At 45.4% G+C, this 23861-nt stretch overlaps 2 protein-coding genes across 3 annotated transcripts in view; both read left to right on the top strand.

The window, feature by feature from the left end:
- Positions 1–16446, top strand: part of Fgd6 (FYVE, RhoGEF and PH domain containing 6) — a 116011-nt gene extending 99565 nt beyond the window's left edge. For both annotated transcript variants that reach the window (XM_041671422.1, XM_041671415.1), the window contains 7 exons: positions 1735–1837; positions 2889–3032; positions 4293–4395; positions 5838–5965; positions 9264–9392; positions 10682–10830; positions 12208–16446. In XM_041671422.1, coding sequence (XP_041527356.1) covers positions 1735–1837; positions 2889–3032; positions 4293–4395; positions 5838–5965; positions 9264–9392; positions 10682–10830; positions 12208–12244 — 793 coding nt within the window. In that variant the 3' untranslated portion in view covers positions 12245–16446. The remainder of the gene's footprint in view (positions 1–1734; positions 1838–2888; positions 3033–4292; positions 4396–5837; positions 5966–9263; positions 9393–10681; positions 10831–12207) is intronic.
- Positions 16447–20019: 3573 nt separating this feature from the next.
- Nr2c1 (nuclear receptor subfamily 2 group C member 1) overlaps positions 20020–23861 on the top strand; it is a 51008-nt gene continuing 47166 nt past the window's right edge. The window contains exon 1 of the mRNA XM_041675267.1: positions 20020–20170. The gene's annotated coding sequence lies outside the window, so the exon portion shown is untranslated. The remainder of the gene's footprint in view (positions 20171–23861) is intronic.

The following is a 23861-nucleotide window of genomic DNA, read 5'->3' as shown; positions in this document are numbered from 1 at the left end:
CTCAGGTTGTTATGTGACTGTCCCAAATAGCTAAAAGTTCACAAAATTGGCAAAGACAGAGCAGCTAGACCTTTATGTTCAAGTCAGTTTCTGCTGGCCTCAGTACACTCTAAACTTCAGTCATCAAGTTTGTTATTAGTAAATCCTGTTTTTCATAAACAAGGATTGAATCCAAGTTACATATACACTATGCTGTAGCAGATCAAATTTTTAAACAAGAGCTAAATCCAAGTTACATACAAGAATTTGTAGTAAACTTTATCCATGTATATTTTTTTTAACTATCAACCTTTTCTGTTTCAAGTTTTAAGTTTTGTTATAGATTTTACAGATTTTTAAGCCATACCCAACAAGCTTACAAATCTTGAAATACAGAAAGTTTACACCATTAACTTGAGATTTTTTTTTTTTGAGAGCAGAGAGATAGGGGATTTTTAAGAATGTAGAACAGAGAAAATTTAAAGATAAGAAATTTTGGGGATCATTTGTGTGTGTGTGTGTAGTGGCAGAAATTATTAAAAATCTGCGAGTGCCCATCAGTGGTAACATATTCCTTTAATCTCAGCATTTGGAAGGCAGAGGCAGGTGGGTCTCTAAATTTGAGGCCAACCTGGTCTACAGAATAAGTTCCAGTATAGCCTGGGCTACACAAAGCAACACTATCTCGACAAACAAAAACAAAACAAACCTTTGAGAATTTGGAAGTTGAGTGTGCCGTTATTGAGCCATTGACTATTCTGAGGCCAAACCATTTACAGTAAGATGGTGAGGCTTTAATGAAATCTTTGAGTCTCAGGAGGAAGGAGATTGGAGAAGGCAGGTGAATCAAGCTCCAGGAGTGAGCCAAGAGGCAGGTGGCAAGGGAGCCAGGCAAAGATGAGATGGGAGACTTAGCAAAAAGGGTCAAGAACAAACCTCTCCAGAGAGAGAATTCTGCTGGGCAGGGAGGGGGAAGTGCGTGCCTTACTGGAGATGCCCCGAATCACAGTGGAGACGCATACACAGCAGACCCCAGTGAGCTAAGGAGAGGCACAGCCTTTCCAAGTGCTGGGTGCCCAGGAGGGCGAAGGACGCCCCAGGAGCAGAGGGATGAGAGGACACTTATCATGTAGGCAAGGAGACATGAGCTCTTAGAGTAGGAAGGAGGAGCAGCTGAAGAGACAGCTGTAAAATCTGGAGTTGAGTGTGGTGGGTGGCAGAAGCCAGCAGAAACAAACGATTTACACCTTAGGGGATGCTTGGGAGGGTATTGGCACCAGATATGGGGGGTACAATAAAGAAACTTCCAGCATGACTACTCCATGATATAGGAAGGTTGTTATTGTAGGAGAGAGGGGGGGGGATATATGAGATAAATTGGGAGGGGGGACAGAATGAGAATAAAGTGAGAATAGTGGGGGTGAGGGAGGGAGTTTGCCATTATAAAGAGAACAAAGGGGTCTCTGGAGGAAGGAAGCCTAGGGAGGTGGAAAGGACTAGTGTGCTGTCATGAACTTTGACATACATACTACGTACTTGTGATACTGAGGGAGCCTGGACACCACTATGGGCTTTGATATGCAGTCACAAGTAGCCATATGTCCCTTCTGCTATAGGTCTAGAAATTGACTCCTTTTGGAAGGTCTACCCTTCAGACCTGGCCGGAGGGTGGTATTAGTTGCCAGGGAGAAGGAAAAAAAAGGCAGAAGGACTCAGTGTTGATATGGTCTTGATGGAACCTTTTGCCCCCATCAGCTCTGCCACAGAACGAGATGAATGGCTGGAGGCCATCTCCAGGGCGATAGAAGAGTATGCCAAGAAGAGGACCACCTTCTGCCCCAGCAGGAGTCTTGATGAGGTATTGTGCTCCCCTTCCAGGCTTGCCTCGGGCTTCTGCTTTTCCTTAACTGTGAAGAGTTTATAGAGGTTTAGAAAAGGAGTTGGAGGAGGTATGTGTGCTCCTAGTTTCTCCTACTTATACATGTAGGAAATTTTATTTGTTTTCTTGTGTGTCTGTGTGTATCTGTGTGTGTCTGTGTATCTATCATGTAGGGGAGGAGTGTTAATGGGAGGAATTGTGTGTTTCTACGTGTGTGTGTGTGTGTGTATCTGTGTGTGTGTGTGTGTGTGTGTGTGTGTGTGTATGGAGAGGGAGTATATGTCTGGGTATGTGTTCCCGTGTATGTATGTGAATGTGTCTGTGTCTTTGTATGTGAGTGTGTGGGGGGAGGGAGTATGTCTGTGTGTATGTGTCTCTGACGTATCTCTGTGTGTCACTGTATGTCTCTGTATATGGAGAGGGAGTGTGTATCTGTGTATGTATCTGTGTATGTGTGTGTGAGAGAGAGAGGGGGGAGTATGGGAAGGGAGTGTGTGTCTGCATGTCTGTGTATATGGAGAGGGAGTGTGTGTATGTGTGTGTGTGTGTGTGTGTGTGTGTGTGTGTGTGTGTTTGAGGGGGAGTATGGGAAGGGAGTGTGTGTCTCTGCATGTCTGTGTATATGGAGAGGGAGTGTGTGTATGTGTGTGTGTGTTTGAGGGGGGAGTATGGGAAGGGAGTGTGTTTCTCTGCATGTCTCTGTGTATTGTAGGCTATTGAACTCAGGACCTCCCTTATACCACCCCAGCTCTTTTCCCAGCTTTTCACTGTAGGGAACTGGGGGACCAGGAATAGCTTAAGGAAGAAGCTGATCATCTCAGTACCACGAGCATATTTTACAGATAATTTTGCAACAGAGCATTTTCAAATGTATTTAATCTTAATATACCGAGGACCTCCAATATCATGGCTCACTTTCCCCTCCCACATGTTAATGATGCCATCAGCCCTGGAGAAGGCCACTACCAAGACTTGATTTCTGTCGCAGGCAGTGTGTACCCAGTAACCAGAAGCCATTCTTCTTCCACAGGACTTGGAGAAGAAAGAGGAAGTTAGTCCTCTCGGGTCAAAGGCTCCCATCTGGATTCCTGATACCAGAGCCACCATGTGTATGATTTGCACAAGTGAATTTACTCTGACCTGGAGAAGACATCACTGCAGGGCCTGTGGAAAGGTCAGAAGGGACGGTCTCCATCCCTGTGGTGACGTCTATGTCTCTGGGCTGTGCACAGTGAGGAATATCCCCCGAGAAGTCATTGTAGTCTATGAAACGGACAAACAGTAGTTGTGAAGACAGCAGATGTCATCTTATCTGTGTATTCAGGGTTGGAGTAAGGAACGTGGTTGTGGACCTTCCTTCCTTCACTCTCCACCCACAGTTACAGTATTTCTGCAGCCGTAGAGAGAGAACCTATATTCAAAAATGAAAGCTAATCCAGGCATGGTGGCAGAAGGCTGAAACCGGAAGATCTCAGCAAGTTCAAGGCCAACCTTTTTGTCTTAAGAAACAAAATAATCCACAGTTCTATAGACTCTTATTTATATTGCAGCTTATTTATTTATTTATTTATTGCCATCTTTGTACAGAAAAGAATCAGTAGAAAGTTCCTGTATTTTTGCTGGCCTAGAACTCACTATGTAAACTAGGCTGACTGTGAACTCACAGGACTCTCCTTTCCTCTTCATCCTGGATTCTGGGATTAAAGGTGTGTGCCATCACACCTGCACCAATAAATCAATTTATAAAGAGGAAATTTGTATTTTGGCTCACACTTTTGGACTTAAGTCCTTGGTCAATTGGCCTGTAGTGTTTGAGTTAAAGCAGCAAGTCCTGGAGAGAGCGTGTAGTTGGCAAAGTCATGTACTTGATTGGTAAGAGTGAAAAACATGGAGGAAATGACCCCTCAGTCTTCTTTGAAGGTACCCCACCCTCGTGACCTTTAGTTTCTGCCACCTCCTGCTAGTGCCCAAGTGGAGACTTTAAGGCATAGGTCCTTGGAAGGAATTTCCAGTCCACACTGAAGTATAAGCTTTCACGATTTCTTTAGCAGAATGAACATTTATAGTGGAGAGCTCCTTCAAGGATGAAACAGGGTCCCCTAACCTGGTAGGGTCGCAGAGAGTAGCTGTGGCTGTGGCTGTGGCAGGGACGGCCCATAGGATGAGGGTGGTCAGTGAGATTGTCGGAAGGTCCTGCATGCTAGGAACACTGGAGGCTGTGTGTGCTAGCTCTGCTGAACACGGTGTTCATGGAGCAAGCACTCGGGGCTTACGTGTAGGCTCTCCATGTGAGCGGTCTGAGAGTTAGCCATGAGATAAGTGAGGCTCAGTCACTGCCAAACTGTTGATGAATGGGCAGTGCCGTACAGTGCAGCCTTTTTCATGCCTCGTCATCCAAGTTTTTCTGAATGAAATCATTGCAATGTGTTTTCAGATTGTGTGCCAAGCTTGCTCATCAAATAAGTACGGCTTAGATTACCTGAAAAGGCAACTGGCAAGAGTATGTGAACATTGCTTCCAAGAACTACAGAAATTAGGTAATATAACACTAAACATGTAACCAAAGTCTCTCCCGCAGATCCTTTCAGCCTCCTAAATGAACCATGTTTGGCAGAAGCATGATTGCTGGACTTGTCTTACTTCCTAGTATGCTCTAACTTGAGCTTTATGGTAAACCCAAGAGAAATTAGACTGAGCCTTTTTTTGGTAACAATGTACAATGGTTTTAGTAAGAAAACTAATTATCGAATTATTACGGAATGAAGTGCTTAACACAATTAAAAAGTAACTTTAATTTGTGAGCTATTTCAAAGTTTCAACTTATTTTTTTATTTATATTTTTTTAGATTTATTTACTTTTGTGTATGAGTGTTTTGGCTGAATGAGTGTAGTGCCCACATGTGTGTATGGAGCCCTGAGAGATCAGAAGGGGGTGTGGGATCCCCTGGAACTGGAGTCAAGAATGGTTGTTCTTTGTTCTCTGGGTATACCGATGTGAAATGTTAGCATTCTTCACTAATCACCCACCCCTGCTGGTCAGTAGGTCTTGTCAATTTCATTTCAGAAAGTCTCACTTATCTTGATTTTTTTGTGTCAACCTTAATAAGGTCTAAATTACTCTGATAATGCCCGTCTGCAAACGCCTCTTCCTGCTTGCTGCCTGCTTTACTTTTCTAAACTCAGTCTGGGAAGAATGTGACTTAGTGGAAAGGACCTGCCTAGCACGTGCAAGGCTCTCAGTTTGATCCTTAGCACCATGTAAAACAAAACTGTGAAGCAGCAAATGATTGATTTGGGCAATATGGCTCACACTTGTAATCCCAGCACCCAGGAGGCTAAAGCAGGGAGATTGTCATGAGGCCAAAGTATTTATATCTAGCGCCCCCGCCCCAGCCTAAACAGCATTCCAAATTATTTAGAGCCACTCCGCCCCATTCCCCCCCCCCCCCCCCCCCCCCGCTAGCTTCATTATTTAGAAGCAGGTGTTCTGGTTTGCACATCTCTTCCATTGTCTAAATCAACTTCTTTCCATCAGTAGGGAAGTTTGTAAAATGGAGGGTGTACTTGTATGTTTCAGAATTATTTTGTTTATTTATTTATGGTTTACTGAGAGTCTCCTATAACTCAGGTTGAGGTTGAACTTGCTATGGTAAGCAAGGATGGCCCTTGAACTCCCAATCCTCCTACCTCTGGGTGACAGACATGTGGTACCACGTCCATCCCAGTGAATTTTTACTTTATGTTTTGGTACTGAGGACTGAACTTAGGGCTTTGACCGTACAAAGCAGGCACCATCATTGAGCAGTGTCTCTAGCTCTTTCAGAATTCTAAGGACACAAAAATAGGATCTTTTCATATGGGCTGTAGTTTAAAAATTCCATATGTAATCAACTCAACTCCTGCTCAGCTCTCAGAGCTCTTCATGGGTATTTTGTCCATCATGCATGCTTGCTGCATGAGCACACCTGCTCTCTTCTAGATCACCAGCTGCCCCCGAGGGTTGGCTCTCCGGGGAATCACAAGTCTCCTTCAAGTGCCTTGTCATCAGTCTTGCACAGCATCCCATCGGGTAGGAAACAGAAAAAGATCCCAGCTGCTCTCAAAGAAGTAAGTGTTTCCATTAAGCTTGACAGGGCTGAATTTCATAAAGAAAGATGTCATTTCCCACTACTCTCAGGGCATGGATTTTAATACTCTGGTGGATATGGCAGATGTCTTGCAGTCTTTATTCGTCTTCTTTATGACCTGAGTCATTGACAGATGGCTGCAGAAAACTCTTTGGGGAACATTTTATTGCAGGCATAGAAAGTAGACATAGAGTCTTTTGTTGTTGTTGTTTGGCTTTGTTTTTTTTTTTCATTTTTTGTTTGTTTGTCTGTTTTGGAGCCTGTCCTGGTACTAGCTCTTGTAGACCAGGCTGACCTCAAACTCAAAGAGATCCGCCTACCTCTGCCTCCTGAGTGCTGGGATTAAAGGCGTGCACCACCACCACCTGGCTGACATACAGTCATTTTAAAGGGGTCCTTTTCCATGGGGGAAAGTACAAACTCATTAGCTTTTACTGTTCTATACTGTTTGGTTTGCTTATATACGAAGCAGTTTAGGCTGATTTAGAGAATGCCTAAGAACTATCTATTCAATCCTTCAATTTCTGAATCTAAACTTTCCAATCCAACTTTGAGATCCTTGATAGGCATGATGGCTTAATATGTCTGTAGCCTCAGCTACTCAGTAGACTGAGGTAGGAGGATCAGTTGAGTCTAGGAGTTCAGGGCCAGGCTAGGCAACATAGCAAGGCCCATCTCTAAAATGGAGAGGTAGAGACAGGAAGATCAGGAGTTGAAGGCCACCCTCAGCTACACAGTAAGTTTAAGGCTAACTTAAGTTATATAAGATCCTGTCTTAAGAATTCAGACACGCCGTGTAGTGGTGGCGCACACCTTTAATCCCAGCACTCAGGAGGCAGACGCAGGTGGATCTCTGTGAGTTTGAGACCAGCCTAATCTCCAGAGTTCTAGGACAGCCAAGGTTGTTACACAGAGAAACCCTGTCTCAAAAAAACCTCAGACACAAGCAAAAAGTGATATAAGTTTTGTGAGCTGGGTAATTAAGTTGGTTAATGTGAATTTTACTTTTGAAAAGATAATAGAGGGATATTTGTAGTCAACACTGGCTGATTATTTTGTGGTGCACGTATATTAATTCAAAAAGAGGAATGTGGGCCAATAAGATTGCTCAGTGGGTAAGACACTTGCTGCCAGGCCTTGTATCCTGAGTTCAATGTCCTAACGGCCTAAGTTTAACCCTCATGACCCATGTGGTAGAAGGAAAGAACTTAACTCCCACAAATTGCTGTCTAACCTCCACACGTGAGCCATGGAATGCATGTATTCACACACACAAGAAGTAAATAAATGTAATTAAAATGTTTTAATGCATTTACTTTCATTTTATACATGTGTTTGCCTCGTGTAATCTGTGCACCATCCCGATGCAATCTGTACACTGAAGTGTTAATCTAATTAATCTTAACCAATATAAACCAGGAGTCAAATATTGGGGTAAGAACGTGGAAGATCAGAAAACTCGGAACAACCTCCAGTTGCTTCCCACCTGTCTCCTTCCTATGGTTAACGAGTGGCTAGCTCCACCCTCTGATCTCCAGGCAAGCTTTATTTGTCAGAACACAAACACAGCATCACACAACAGTGCACCATGTGATCTCCTGCCCGTGGAGGCCAGAAGTGGGTAGGGTGCCAGGTTCCCTGGAGGCAGAGTCTCTTTGTGGGTGCTTGGAACCAAACTCAGGTTCTCTGCTGGAGCATCAAGCCATCTCTCCAGCTCCCAGCCCTAATTTTTTAAAAAAAAAGAGGTATGTAATCTAGCTTAGCAACAGCCTAACACACACACACACACACACACACACACACACACACACCCTGATAGAACTCCATTTTAACAGAAATCTCATTTGAACCTTAAACATTTTAATTTGCTTATTAAGAAAGACAGGGTCTTAGTATGTGGCCTGGAGCTTGCTATGTAGATCTGAGCAACAGATAACATATGTGGTCTCCAAAATGCCACCTGAGAAAAACATTTGGTAGGCTTTGATTATTTCTCCTCTGCCAAACCAGAGGACACAGCTTAGCCCACAAAGACAAGCCAGTGTAGGAATGGGCAAGCCAGGCACAGCTCTGGGATCATCTCTAAAAGGAAGGCAAGGAAGGCTTTTCAAGCCGGGTGGTGGCGCACCTTTAATCCCAGCACTTGGGAGGCAGAGGCAGGCGGATCTCTGTGAGTTCGAGGCCAGCCTGGTCTACAAGAGCTAGTTCCAGGACAGGAACCAAAAAGCTACGGAGACGCCTGTCACGCGGGAGACTGGGGTTCGATTCCCCGACGGGGAGCCAAAAAAAAAAAAAACAAAAAAACAAAACAAAACAAAACAAAAAAACAAAAAGCTACAGAGAAACCCTGTCTCGAAAATAAAAAAAAATAAAAAAAAAAACCACAGAAGGCTTTTCATACCCTGCTGATAGACTTCAGATTGTGGGATAGGGACATGAGAATGGCAGATCCCCAGGAAACTCCAGAAGGCAATCTAGATATCCAGAAATGAGCTCAGCCTGGACTCTAGGAGGACTTCTGACAGCATGCCTCAGGAACCTGCAAAACTGGTTCCCATCTGCCAGAGGGAGTCATTTCCCTTACCTCTGTCAGAAGAGACCACTGTCTATAGGGTGCCTTTCAGCATTTCAAAGCACGGGCTAGCCCAGGCTTCCTCAGTACCACAAGTACCCGTTAGACATTTCAGAGTTTATGCTAGCATCCTAGCCCATCTTACCTCCTCACCTACCCTACACTCCTCCTGCCCAGAGGCTTCCTGTAACTCCGCTCTTCTCACTGTGCTCTCTCTAGTCTCTATTTCTATTAGTCTCTGTATTCTGGCAAGTAGCCCTGGTCGGTCATGTTCAGTCTCCTTCCTTCTGTCTCTACTCCTGACTTCCAGTTGCCTCTGGCTGTTCTTACATCTGTAATAAAAACTTTAACCGTATCATGAGGCAGTCATGTGGGCAATTACTTTCTCGCTAGTCTCTATTTTCTGTTGGTCTCTCCAGTCTGGCAAGTTAGCCAGGTTCAGTCACCTCAGTCTCTGCTCCTGACTTGTAGTTGCCTCTGGCTGTTCTTACATCTACAATAAAAACCTTAATCGTATCATGGAATGGTCATGTGGGTAATTTCTTTACTGCACCCCTCAAATACAGAGAACACCCAGTGTCATTCTGAAATGTCCTTATGGTCGTTGCTTTCAACAGCTGGTGGTTTGAACTCGGCTTTCTCTTGTGTTGTTGTTCTTGAAAATTAGCCTCTGACCCACTGAGGCACGTGGGACTTCCTTTTCCAGGTATCCGCAAACACAGAAGACTCCACTATGAGTGGTTACCTTTACAGATCCAAGGGCAGCAAGAAGCCATGGAAACACTTGTGGTTTGTCATCAAAAACAAAGTACTCTACACATACGCCGCAAGTGAGGTAAGATGGACGCTTAAGAGGGACTTTGGGGTTTTGTTTCAGTTTTATGGAGTTTGTGGGAGGGTTTTGCTTTGTGCAGAGCTGAGGATGGCCTGGGCATGCCAAGCAAGTACTGTTAGACAGAGGAAGGCACTTGTCTTGTTTTGTTTTGTTTTGAGGCAGTGCTTACCGAATAGCCCAGGTTGGTTTATAATTCACCATTTATCCCAGATTGTCATCCTCCTGCCTCAACCCATCCAATGCTAAGATTACAGGTGTGGGCCACCATGCCTCTCCTATTACTAGTACTTTTTGTGGGGAAACCAGGGGTTCAAGACAGGGTCTCTCAGTGTAGCCCTGGCTGTACTGGATCTCACTCTGTAGACCAGGGTGATTTCGAACTGAGAGATACCGAGCGCTGGGATTAAGGGTGTGTGCCACCACTGCCCGGTGTTACTAGTACTTTTAATGGGAATAGTATTATTATTGTTATTTTTCATGAACTCTTACTCCAGTGTTAGGAATTTTGGAGAGTACTAAAATGCAGATATTTCTGTTGTCATGTGACTGCCGTTTCACACAGGACAGGAATTGCCCTCTCTTCTAGCCCCTCTTGGTGTCTCCAGCTCGTAGTGATACTGTCTCCAACTGCCCTTATCTGTGTCCCAGCAGCATGTATGAAGGCCTCTAGGGAAGCAGGGTGTGGTAGCACCTGCCTACAACCAAGCTGTTGGAGTATAGGAGCAGGAGACTCAGGAGTTCAAGGTCAGCCTCAGTTATGTGGAGTTTGAGACCCCCTTGAGTTACCTGAGACTCCAGAAGGAAAGGAGGGAAGAGTAGGCATGGTGGTGCTCACCTTTAATTCCAGCACTTAGAGGCACAGCGGCAGGTGGATCTTTGAGAGTTCCAAGCCAGCGAGGGTTTCATGGTAGAGAAAAACAAAACCTCTGGAGAATCCAGGCGGAAAAATCACAGTGAGCTTCAGTTCCGCTTGGGCTGTAGAGTGAGACCTTGTCTCAACAATCAGCAAGAATCCCAGAGTTCTTCAGTGGGATCTGGGCCAGTCGCCTACTGCTTAAGTCCTTGATGTCTGCATCCATAAACTGCTTTCCTTCACTGCCCCAAAACAATGGGAGATTCGGTGGGCACGAACATGGCAGGTGGCGAGTAGGCGGTTCACTGCTGACTCAGTAAAGATGAGCTGCTGGAACTGCTGTGTTGTCCATTAAATTGAACTGTGCAGGTCAAGACTTTTCAAGCTTGAATTGCATCTAACCCTGAAAGCCTGTCTTCCCTTGTCTGTTGCTTAGGATGTGGCCGCGTTGGAGAGCCAGCCTCTGTTAGGGTTTACCGTCACTCAAGTCAGAGACGAGAGCTCAGAGTCGAGAGTGTTTCAGCTCCTGCACAAAGGCATGGTGTTCTATGTGTTTAAGGCAGATGATGCCCACTCCACGCAGAAGTAAGTCATGCAGATTCCCCTTTGTTGTTTTACATGACATTTTAAAAGCACAGAGAACAACTCTCGGAAATCCAAGTTTGAAAGATGTGACCTGTTATTCGGATGATTTAAAAACCGGAGATGAAAGAAAACCGGTAGTCCTGTCCATTGTGTGTGTGCGCCCGTGACCTGGGAGGCCGCTGGAGCTCTGCTCTGGGGGAGGCAGAAGTGCAGGCGGAGGAGCCCTGGCCTTCAGTGACAGTGGCTGAAATCCCCCATCCAGTGTTTTGTGCACTAGCAGGACTGAAAAAACAAATCTGCTGGCTAACTGTACAGGGAAAATCAAACACATTGAGAGACTCACGGTTGTTTCCAGACACTGAGTAGAAGGAAACAGGTATAGTTTTAGATAGTCAAGGCACAAGCAGTCTCTTCAGGACTCCAGCAAGAATCTTAATTTGAGGTGTCGAGAGACTATTTAACTTAAAGGTGTATGCCCATGAAGGTGCCCCCTCTGAGCAGGTAGCTTGGCTCACCTCTCCTCTCATCTGATCTAGTCCACCCCAGAGAGCGTACCTGTGTCCATGTTTTCTCAGCAGGCTTTAAAGTTAAGTGCTTGGGATACAGGGAGCACTTTGAGGATTAGCAGGGTGGGCAGTTTTGTAGGCAGTTAAGAGTTAATGTGCTAGAATTGTCTGTGTTCCTGAGTACCAAGCAGGTGCTGCACTCTGAGAGACTCCCCCTGCCTCCGTCTGCTTTAGGGTATGCAGCGATGGATAGCTTTTTATCCAAATAATGCCTTCTGGGTATTGAGAATTAAACTGCTTATTTGTGACAAGGTTTTATTAGATTTGATATGGTGTATATGTGCGTGTGCGTGTGAGAGAGAGTGTTTGCCTGCATGTATGTCTGTGCACCACATGTGTGCCCGGTGGAGGTCGGGAGAGGGAGAGATGATCAGATCCTCTGGAAGTGGCAATACATACAGATGGTTGTGAGCCACTGTATGGGTACTGGGAGCTGAACCTGGCTCATCTAGAGCAGTCAGTGCTCTTAAATGTTGAGCATCCGTCCAGCCTCTGGGGACTTCGTAAAGGTGTTCTGCTGCAGTACAACATAAGCTGTCTGCACCTAAAGTCTGAAGTTTTGGAAATTCTGCCCTTGAAATTTGAGCTGAATATGTTACAGGCTACTGTGAAATGTCGTGATTTCAGATGTTGATGGCTTGCTCCAGTGATGTCACAGAGAACACATTTTCCAGGCCAGATGTTGGATCACGTTACCAAACGCAGGGTAGCTCCCTGTGGAAGAACTCCTGTGTGTCTGTAGGAAAGATTTCAGTCAGCAGTGTGTACACTCAGAGGTGTCCCAGGTCTAACAGTTCTCTCTCGTTGCCAGGTGGATAGAAGCGTTTCAGGAGGGCACAGTGTTGTAGCAGCCTTGGCTTCATTTCCTCCGTGATCCGACAAGGTGGAGGCACAGCTCAGCACAATGGAGTCAGAGCTCTTCAGATGGCATGTAAAAAAGAACACTGCCAAGATAACCTGTCCTCAGCCGTTAGCAGATAAACTGTTTTGTTAGGGATATGCAGTTCCTAAAGATGTTTTTCATGTGTTATTTATTAAAATGCCGATGTTTACTTGCTGGTCAGAATTGTTTCTGAGACTCACACTGAATCCTAAAGTACTGTTTAGAGACGAGAACTTACTGTAATACCGTACACTGTACACGGCTGATGTGCCGGCCACGCTGTTGTCTCTGCCTTCCATCCTGACGCTCTCACCGTTGGTAAGTCTTTGCAAGTAACACACACATATTAAGGAGCAAACTTCCATACAATGTTTGGTGTAGAAATTGCAATTACAAAATTGCTGGTGAAAATGCAGACTTTTGCATCACTAAATAAACCTACATGAAAATTTTTATATTGCAATAGAGATCCACATAGCAAGCTTCTACCTCAGTAACTGTGAAGTGAAATCCCAGCCGTCTGTACTGATAACTGTGTAGCTCAGGCAAACCTTGAGCTGCGGTCTTCTGCCTCGGCCTCTGAGGAGCTGGACCTAAAGGCCTGTGTCACCATGCCTGCTCTGTATTTAAAACTGCCAGTTCAGTGTAAATGTGATTTTTTTTTTCTTGGTTTTCTGAGACAGGCTCACTCTGGAGTCCAGGCTGCCCTGGAGGTCATTATGTAACCTATACTAGCCTGGGATTCACCTGCTTGGCCTCTCAAGTGCAGGATTACATATGTGTGCCTCCGAGCTCAGTGATCAAAAAACAGAATATGGCAGGGAACCTGTTACCCAGAATCCCCTACTATTCTTAAGAGTTCAGAGACCAAGTCTTTGGTGGTATTTATATCTAAAATGATGTTCTATTCTCTATAACATGTATTTTTAAAGTGATCTGAAATCAGTCACATTTTTTAAAGGAAATTTTATACAACTTTGATTTGTTCCCCTTGACTTTCAAAATTCCCTCTTCCTCTCACCCTCTGTCTCCTTTGAGACACAGGCCTTCCTTGTAGCCCAGGCTATCTCAACCCTTTGTCCTGCCTCAGCTCCCATGTCCACACTGGACTTTGCCGGTCAGTGTCCCTCACTAGGAAAGGTTCATATTCTTGATTCTGGCCCACTTCCTGTCTAACATGTAAACCCCCTTGCACGTAGCCTTACTGATTAGCAGCAGCAGAACCAAGCTAACACGTTTGAAACTGTTCCAGTGTTTAAATATTTTGTTGGCTGAGTTTAAACTGTCACCTAAAACTCAAGGTTATCCATAGATTATTACATTAAAGGATGCAAGACATTTCTGGTTCTTTATGTATGATTTTTAATTCTGCAAGAGATTTCTGGTTCCTTATATATGATTTTTAATTTGGTATGATGTCAAAAGTTGGAAAGTATATCCTGAATACTATTTTTTCCATTTTGAACACATTCATGAGGCCTTTTGGATGCCACTTGCTACAGATAATATAGGCCTGAGGTAACAGATGTAGTTTTTCTCAGCTGTTTCTGGCTACGGCATAATTTAAAGCCCTGTGCAATCTCATAGAACCCCACATACAACCTTCCTTGTCACAGGAGGTGAATCCGTCCTTTGCATCTTGTTTTAATTGGGTCACGTAAATGTTTTCCATGTAAGCATCTGTGTGATTTGTGTAGTGTATTCCTTTGGAGACCAGGGTTATTTATGTTTTATATTTCTTCCACCTTTTACCCTCTTTGAATTCTCAACCTCTTTAAGATTTGCTCATGAGCCTCAAAAAGTCGAAGAAGTATTAGCCAGTATTCTGAATCAAGAATCTCTTCAAAATCTAAATGTATACAAAGAGAAGTTAGCGCACAAAGTAATTCTTATGTAATGAAATTTGTATCTGATTATAATTACCAATTGCTTAGTCCTTTGGAAAGTTTTGGAAAAGACAATATATAAACTCTCAGATAGTGCCCTCCCCATAAAAACATTCTAAATGTGGAATGAGACCGCATTCCCTACCCCTCATGATCCCTTCATAACCTAGTAAATATGCTCAATAATTCATTTAACCTGACTTGTTCAATGGCAAATATTTATAATTGCCATAAAACTACTTCGAAAAGTATTCCTGAACCCAGAGTCTCTGGGAAGACACTGTCCCCATGAGCTACATCCATCGCTAACATTTAACAGTCTGGATGTGGGGAACATCTCAACTGTGGGTCCCGGGAATGTTGCTCAGCACACAGACATGTGCTGTTCTCAGACCTTGCTCAGCTGTCTCCTAAGCACAGATAGAGATGGCAGGCTGAATTAGCAGAGGTGATATTCTCAGTACCCCTAAGCAGGGCCCCTGTCTGCAGCAGCTGAATGCAGAAGCCCACCCCCCCCCACGCCCTAAGAGAACGAAAAGGCCACTCTTTACATTATCTCGTGTTTCTGAACCTCTTTCCATTTTTGATGTAACCAGCATTGTTCTGTTTTCCCCGATGGCCCTAGTTTTCTCCAGTAAGAAGCTGGATTCTGTACTTGCTAACATTTTTAAAAATGAGGTCGGAGGACAAAGACTCAAAAGTATGCTTTTGTTAGTAAAATACCTAGTAGGCCCCATAGGGATGGAGGAAGCCTCCTAGTTCAGAACCTGATGTCGTCATCACAGCATATGGGGATGTGTCTTGGACCTGCTCCCACTGTGCTCCTCGTAGTCAGATTGCTGGAATTTCCTATCTCGTTGTTCTATATGATCCTTAAGGATAGATAATGTGTTTATTCTATTTATTTCTCTTGGATCCCTGGAGCTTTAGTTGAAAACAGTGAGGACGGGATTCCCAAGGTGTTTTGAGTAAGAATCTGTTTTCCTCAAAGCAGCTCCCCTGCCTCATCCTCATCATGCCCCTGCCTCAGTCACAGGACTCAGCTGTGACTGACACAGTCTCCAAAGGCCTTATTCTAAATCAGCTCTTGTGCCCACTCTTCTCGCCATCCTGCAGTCCACGTCGGTAGCCCCACTGACACTCATCTTTCTTCCATCCAAGCCTGTTTTCTTCTGTACGAAAGGACACCACGTGGGGCTCTAGTACCTGACTCTTAGGTCCCTCATGTCTCTCCAGTCTCATTTCCCTGCCGTCACATTGCCCTTGCGGTCACTAGCGCTTCCCCTCAGTGCTGGGGGGCACCGCGCAGTGGCACACCACCTGCCTCCTATATATACAGCCCAGGTTCATTCCCATATCTAGAAAACCAATTCTATTTTCTGACTTCAGAGCCTCCTTTGTGTGGTCTGTTTTAAACCTTGCCAAAGCGATCTGCTTAAAGCAGAATTCGGATCTAATCCCTATTCCTGTAGGCTTCAGTGGCACTCCCAGTCTGGCATGGAGCCACTCCTCCTATCCCATGCACTCCAAGTGAACACACTCCAGCCTCTCTCCGTTCATAGCTCCCTTCCTCACGTCAATCATCACGGCTCCCCTTCCTTGTTACCTGACACTTCAGTGATGGGGTCCTTTCCCCCTCCTCTCCTTTAGACTAGAGGCTCTCGTTCCTGTGTCCTGTATCTTCAGTTCCTAAACCGACTGGCATCCTTCTTACCATACCCTGTTCCCTGGAGGCTCACCACATGTCATAACAATGCCTTGCGCGCAGCGGATAGACGTTGCTTGTTGAGTATCTTCTACGGACACCTAAAAAGTATCTTCAGTCCACATACTCTGGAGCCTATGCCACTTTTAATGTTACTTTCTAAACGACAATCTATGGTGTTTTTTCTAGTTGCTTCTAGGACAGAATCTTAAGAAGGGAAACAAGTTTTTTACTACACTGCAGTGACAGCTGTGGTTCTGATGGTAACTTGCCTTCTAGAAAAAATAAAAAATAAAGGTAATAGCTTTTTTTAAAAAAAAAAACTAAGCATAAAAATATTCCTTCTCCTTTGAGGTGAGGAGTGGAGGGAGACACCATTCCCTCTCATGGAGTCTCTTGCTGTGTGAACCAGTTTCAAAATACTTTTTAATGTTTCCCTCAGAACACTTTTTTACTTAAAGTGATAATGGTTTGTATCTTACTGTTCATATAAAGATAGTTTATAAATAAAATAGCATTGTAAATAATGTTAATATGTATTATAATTTATACAAAATAAATTTACTATAATATCTACTGCTGGTGTGGAGTCCCTTATTAGAGTTATTTTTTTTAACTTATTTTTGACACCATGTCGTCCAAACTGGCCTTCAGTTTTCAGACCTTCCCCTCAGCCTCTTTAGTAACTGGGATTATAGGCATGAGCCTCCAAGCCCAGCTTTAAAGAAGTCTTGTAAGCCATACCTTTAAGGTGAACCTCACTAGCCCCCTGTTGCTAAAGTGTGACCAAGGGAGACATGTCACCTACAGTTACATTCCTAAAGTGGTTTATGTTACCAAGACTGATTTATTTGGTTAGTTTTGAGACAGGATCTCACCCTGGCCTAATATTCATAGGAATGTTCCTGCCTCACCCTATGAAGTAGGCATTACAAGCATAAGCCATGGCGCCCCGCCCAAGTTTTAATAAATCAACTTCTTGCCACTTAAGTACATTAACTGGAAAAGCACCCTTTGGCCGGGTGTATTATGCACTGAAAATAAAGAAAAAACGGCAAGTGCCTTTTCCCTTGAACCCAGCTTGCTTTCATAGTTCACACATTTGGGACCAACTTAAGGGTATTGGGAGGGTTGTGTTGTGGCCAAACCAAACAACACTAAAAGGTAGAGGTGGACTCTCAGAGAACTAAGTATGGAACGGTTCTAATTGCTAGGAAAGGCTGCATGTCCCTTTTCTGTGTCCAAATCCTTCATTCCATTGGAAAATGGCAACACTTTTTTTTAAAAAAGATGTAGCCCAGGCTGCCTTCAAACTGTTGCTTTGGATTGTAGTGCCCATGCTACTACAGGTTGGTATGTGAGCTGGAAACTAGGCAGAAGATTTCAAAACATACATACATACACACACACACACACACACACACACGGGGGGGGGGGCGAGGGGGGGACACGGGTCATCCTTGATACAAGAATGCCAACTTTATTGTGCTCAGGGGCAGATTACATAGGGATCCTTAACTGATAGCCATACCCCAGCTTTTAGGATTTCCAACTGCAGGCCTCACCAGAACCTACTCCCCTGCCATCAGGAACTCATGAGGGTCTCGTGCTCAGAGCAGCTGCAGGCCTCATCAGAACCCACTCCCCCGCTATCAGGGTCTTGTGCTCAGAGCAGCTGCAGGCCTCATCAGAATCCACTCCCCCGCTATCAGGGTCTTGTGCTCAGAGCAGCTGCAGGCCTCATCAGAACCCACTCCCCCGCTATCAGGGTCTTGTGCTCAGAGCAGCTGCAGGCCTCATCAGAACCCACTCCCCGCCATCAGGAACTCATGAGGGTCTCGTGCTCAGAGCAGCTGCAGGCCTCATCAGAACCCACTCCCCCACCATCAGGAACTCATGAGGGTCTCGTGCTCAGAGCAGCTGCAGGCCTCATCAGAACCCACTCCCCCGCTATCAGGGTCTTGTGCTCAGAGCAGCTGCAGGCACAGGGAAACAAGTTGTTTTACTCTGTTCACTCCAGCAGACAAAGGGTCTGAGACAGGCAAAGAAAGTCAAGGGGCCAGGGGTCTGCAGCTCCCAACAATAAATGTCTTTGTGCTCCTGTTCCTCCAGCCTCTGCCTCCCAAGTGCTGGGATTACAGGCATGAGGGACCAGGAACATAAGGGACAACAATTATTCTGCCCAGCACAACCAAGTTTTGGTCCACTGCCCCAACTTGGAATTCTGCTCTGAATCTACAGGGCTTATCTAGATGCAAAGGAAATTTCCAGCTCACTTCTTAAAGTCTGGACCACACAGTACTTAGAATGCAGGGCAGAGCTTTCTGCCACAAGAGCTTTCTGGCCCCTTGACTTTCTTTGCCTGTCTCAGACCCTTTGTCTGCTGGAGTGAACGGAGTAAAACAACTTGTTTCCCTGTGCCTGCAGCTGCTCTGAGCACGAGACACTGATGGTGGGGAGTGGGTTCTGATGAGGCCTGCAGCTGCTCTGAGCACAAGACCCTGATGGCGGGGAGTGGGTTCTGATGAGGCCTGCAGCTGCTCTGAGCACGAGACCCTCATGAGTTCCTGATGGCAGGGGAGTAGGTTCTGGTGAGGCCTGCAGTTGGAAATCCTAAAAGCTGGGGTATGGCAATCAGTTAAGGATCCCTATGTAATCTGCCCTGTCAGGATGTAATGTTCCATCAGTGACCTTTCATTTTGCAAATCTTTACTGACCACCAGGAATTGTTAAATATCTGGGAATACATCGCCTAGCAAAAGGAACACAACAGAGCCCTTAAGAAGGTAGCCTACACAGTAGTAAGTGTGTTCTTGCCTTCACTAAATCAGCCAAGTACGAAGTACAATTTGATGCAATTTTGCCTCAGCTTGTTCTCTATTGCTGGGAAGTTGTGTGTGACCAGGTTCTACCCAGACTCCTTAGCTAATAGTTTATAATCTGAGAGTGCCTAAAAAACAAAGTCCAATTTTCTAGAGATTAAAGACATTGATCCCAAATCGATTAGGTTGTTTATTATTACTCAAAACATTCTTTAAGGGACTGGAAAGATGGCTCAACAGTTAAGAGGACCCAGGTTCAATTCCCAGCACCCTATAGTCACTAACAACCATCTGTAACTTCAGATCCTGAGGATCTGATGGTCTATACCAGCACCAGGCACACTTGTGCACAGGCATGCAGCACAGGTAAAACACCCATATTAAAAAAAAAAAAAATCCTGTGGCACTGGAGAGGAAGGCAGGAGGATCACGAGTTAAAAGACCTGTCTGGCCCGGTGTTGGTGGCGCAGGCCTTTAATCCCAGCACTCGGGAGGCTGAGGCAGGTGGATCTCTGTGAGTTGGAGGCCGCCTGGTCTACAGCGCGAGTTCCAGGACAGGTTCCAAAGCTACAGAGAGCCGGGCGATGGTGGCGCACGCCTTTAATCCTAGCACTTGGGAGGCAAAGGCAGGCGGATCTCTGTGAGTTCGAGACCAGCCTGTTCTACAGAGCTAGTTCCAGGACAGGCTCCAAAGCCACAGAGAAACCCTGTCTCGAAAAACAAAACAAAACAAAAATCCAAAGCTACAGAGAAATCCTGTCTTGAAAACCAAACAAACAGGAAAAAAAAACTAACTAAAAAAAAAAATACCTGACTGGGTTTCCAACAGACCGGGTTTCAAAAGTCTTGTCTTTTTCTTCTTGCAAGATTTTTACTTTGAGTGTAGGGTGTTTGACCTACACATATGTTTGTGCACCAGAAGAGGGCACCAAATCCAATGGAACCGGAGTTACAGAAGGTTGTGGCCGATCGGTCCTATGGGTGCTGGGAATCAAACCGAGTTCTCTGGTGGGGCAACAAATACTCTTAACCATCGAGCCTCTCTCCAACCCTCGGTTGTCATTGATTTCTAACCATATGTGTTAGGGTAGGTGCACATGGGCTGCAAGTGCCCGCAGAGGCCCGGCGCCAGAGTTGCATCTAAGATGCAGGACATCTGACCGACACGCGGCGGCGGCGGCGGCGGCGGCGGCGGCGGTCTCCCTCCACACCTGCAGGGGGCAATCGACTTCCAGAACCGCCGCTGGACTCCGGGGCCCTCGGTTTCACCCGGGGAACGTCACCGCCGCTGGCCGCTGCTCCACCGCGCTACCGCGCAGGCGCCGAGAGCACCGCGCACCGCTGAGCCGAGGGAGGGGTCACGAACTCTGACCCCCACCCCCAAATCTACAAACCCAGAAAGCTCCCCTTGTCCCCCTCGACCTCGGGTTCCCCTCGCATCAGCGCTCTGCAGCCCAGCGGCCGCCGCGGCGGGAGGGGTAAGTCGGGTACGGGACGGCTCAACCGCCAAGTGTCGCGGCTCCGGGGGGCCCGAGCGCCCGAGTGTGCGAGCGCCCGGTCCGCCCGCCGAGTGCCCGGGAGGTGAGCGGACCGCCCGAAGCCGCGGGAGCCCGGGCGGGGACGGTGACCTTTCACCCGCGGGGAACGCTTCCGTCTGGCCGCCGCTTCCTCCGCCCCGGGGCTGCGCGCGTGGTGGGTGCTGGGCGGGGAGCGGCGGGCCGCGGACCCCGGGGCTACGGATGTCGCCCTCCGCCCGCACTTGACTCTTCTTCCAGCGTTCGTGTCTAGGAGGAAAGGTGGTCCACCGTATCTCATGCCCTGGGCACAGCAGAGCGCCCGGTAGCCCTTTTGTTAAGAGTCCTGTCCAGTTCCTGCAGATGGCATCTTGTGAAGGGCGGGTATGGCCAAGCTGTCCCTTACCCTTCAGTATGTAGGTCAGCCTGAGTTGGAAAGGACAAGCAAAAAACGACTTGAAGTTAAATCCTCTTAGGGCTTTCCCCACCCCTTGGAAGTTAAAAGTGCGCCTTAGACTTTTGAGGGAGGGGTTTTTGTTTGTTTTAAACAGTGTCTGCTTGTTTACCCGGTGGAGCGATTGTTTTTAAACTTTATGTGTCCGCTTTGGTAAATTTGGAAAGAGATTATTGTTCTGTTCTGTTCTGTTCTGTTCAAACTACCAAGATGAAAAAATAGTTTTGGCAGCATGTTTTAGGAATTATAAGTTTGGGGGGGGGGCAGAAATTCAAGTAAATTAGGGGAGATTACAGGAAGGTGAGGAAAGTGGGAATTTATTGTGGACCATTTAATATTGATGAAGAAAACGTTGGCTGACCCGTAGGAGCCAGGCTGATGAAGCACACCTGTAATCCTAGTCCTCTGGAGGCTGGGGCACCAAAGATGGCCTGGCATTCCAGGCCAGGCTGACTTAGAAGCTGTGTATCCCCACCCCAGAAGACCTGCAGAAGATAAAGGAAAGGTGCTATGTCCTTTGGATCAAAATGTCCTCTAACCTTTGGGTGTGCGTCTTGAACCTTCGCATACAATGTAATTTTTCCAGTTGCTGTCACTCCAGAGGCTTGTGGTGGAAGGGTGGCGGTCACCAAAGTTCATGTGTCCGGGTCAGGCTTGTGTACTGCTTCCGCAGAGCCTTCTGAACTCTGGTTTACAAAAGCTATTTTAATGTTGCTTTCATTGTCATTAATGAAGATACATGTATCCATTGCCACAAAAACAAAACGAAAGCACACATGGTGCCAATAAATGTAACTTGTTTTATCATTCAGTGTAAAGCAGATGAAAGGTTTTGAAGGGAACAAAACCATGGCAACAGACCCTATATATCTAGTGTGGATGTGATAAAGTATGTAATTCTCACCCCAGTGATGGCCAAGACAAACTTATAACACTGTAAGACCCTCTGTGCGTGCGTACACACACACACACACACACACACACACACACTCTACAATCTTTTAAAACTGTCTCTAGAAAAATGGGCCTCTGTTCAAAAATTTTAGGTATTCGTAGAAGTCTGTTCTTGAATCCCAGTCAGCTCTTCCTGTGCACAATCTACACTGGATCATCCAGAAATAGTGTGAAAAGTGGAATTTGAGCTGGGTCTCAGAGGTGAAGTAGTAGATTAAAATGGGGGGTATTGAGGGCATTGGACTCCATGTTTTCTGTTCAGCAGGAGAACTGCTGAAGTTTTACCTCCGGGATCCCTTCAGAGGGAATTCCTTGGACCAACTTTGTGCTTTGTAAACATCTTGACATTTGACATATAGCATTGGAATTTAAAGGAATATGAACTTGTGATTTTCTGGGGAGGAGACTTCATCAGATTTTCAGAAAAAAAATTAGTTTATGTGTATGGATGTTTTGCCTACATGTATGTATCCAGGGTGTACAGTGCCCTCAGGGGCAGAAGAGGTGTCAAATCTTCTGGAACTGGGGTACCAGGAGCTAGTGAGCCATCGGGCAGGTGGAGGCACCAAATTTAGGTCTTTGGAAGGACAAGTGCTCTTAGCCCTGGAGCCATTTTTCCTGCCTGAGGAGGTTATTTTTAATTTAAAAAAAAAAAAAAAAGCAACTCTACTATAAACATCTCTAAAGAACAAGTTTTCGCCCTGTTTTTTTCATGTTAGTTTTTTTGGTAAAACTTTCAATTTTATCTTTTAATGTAAATATATCCCAGTTACTTCCTTGAAGCAACAAATTCAAATCATTGGATTTTTAAAAAAAAAAATATGACAACTGTTTTGAGAGCCATAAATCATTATGGAAAAAATGAACCAAATCAGACTTATGCTCCATCAAGGACATAGCGTCATCATTCAGTTTCAGTGACCTTTGACGTTGACTATCTTAAGAGCCACCTCTGCTTGCTGTGAAGCTCTGCGGGCAGAGCCTGTTTGCCAATACTGGGAAACAGACGAGATCGCAGCACCACAGCTCCTGAATGAACAGGGCTGCCCAGCACAACTGACTCCGTGCCTTTTGGCTACAGGTCTGTAAGTGGAGACTGTGTGTTGGTTTCCTGGCTGCCCAGACTTGAATAATCTCACAGAAACTGTATTAATTACAACACTGTTTGACCAGTGGCTCAGGCATGTTTCTAGCTAGCTCTTACATCTTTAATGAACTTATTTCTATTAATCTATGTTACCACCACAGGGCTGTGACCTACCTACCGGTTCCCGTGCCTTTCTCCTTTGGCAGCTAAGTGGCGTCTGTCAGACTCTACCTTCTTTCTCCCAGCATTCAATTTAGTTTTCCTACCTAGCTCTGTTCTGCTCTGCCATAGATCAAAGCAGCTTCATTATTAACCAATGGTAATAAAACATTCACAGCATACTTAGGGGACTCCCACATCACAGGCGCCTCCTTCAGTGGGTAAAAATACATTTGTTTCTGCACACTTTGATATCTGCTACAAGCCAACATTCTCCCCTACGGTTTCTCCAGCAGCATCTATGCAGAAACTTAACAAGATCTTTTAGCCTTGAACTTTCATTCATGAAAAAAAAAAATCCATTGACGTTAAGATTACTGTCTCTCCAGCCTGTGTGCCCTTGCACGGGGCAGCAAAAACAGTTTTTCAAGTATGCTCCCTTCCTAAACATATCTTAAACTAGCTACTTGACCGTGTTAGAAATACTGGTTGTGCTATCTCGCTGAATTACAAACTTTGACGTCCCTTAAACCTGGTAAAACACTGCTGGAATTGGTCGCATTACTTCTGGAAATTCTGTTGGAAAGAGCACCGTTGAGTAAAGAAACATTGTGGATTTCATCACTAGCTCTAAAGAGGCCCCGACTAATGAATCCCCTTTCCCATGAGCCACTGCTAACGGTTTAATGGTGACACATATACCCACTGTATATGTAACACGCACAGGTTTTGCAAGTGAATAAGACTCTTTGTAGGATACAAATAAATACTTTTCACTGACTGTAACAACTTCTCAGAGCTTTTTTTTCTCCCCTATTTGAAGAATCTTAAACATTCAAATTATTCTTTTGGTTTATTGCAGTGTGTTGCATACTTTTATTACAGTGTCAACTCGGCTGCTTTCATGGTCTCTGCAGCCAAATCCTCATGAAAAATCAAGCTGGGGTTATTTATTTTTCACATCATCACGAATATTAGAAATAAATCTATATTGCAAAGAT

This window comes from Microtus oregoni, unplaced genomic scaffold (genome assembly GCF_018167655.1).
Source record: "Microtus oregoni isolate MIOR12 unplaced genomic scaffold, Mior012 000001F_ref0000356, whole genome shotgun sequence".
NCBI lineage: Eukaryota > Metazoa > Chordata > Mammalia > Rodentia > Cricetidae > Microtus > Microtus oregoni.
This window is presented reverse-complemented; position numbering and strand designations above follow the sequence as displayed.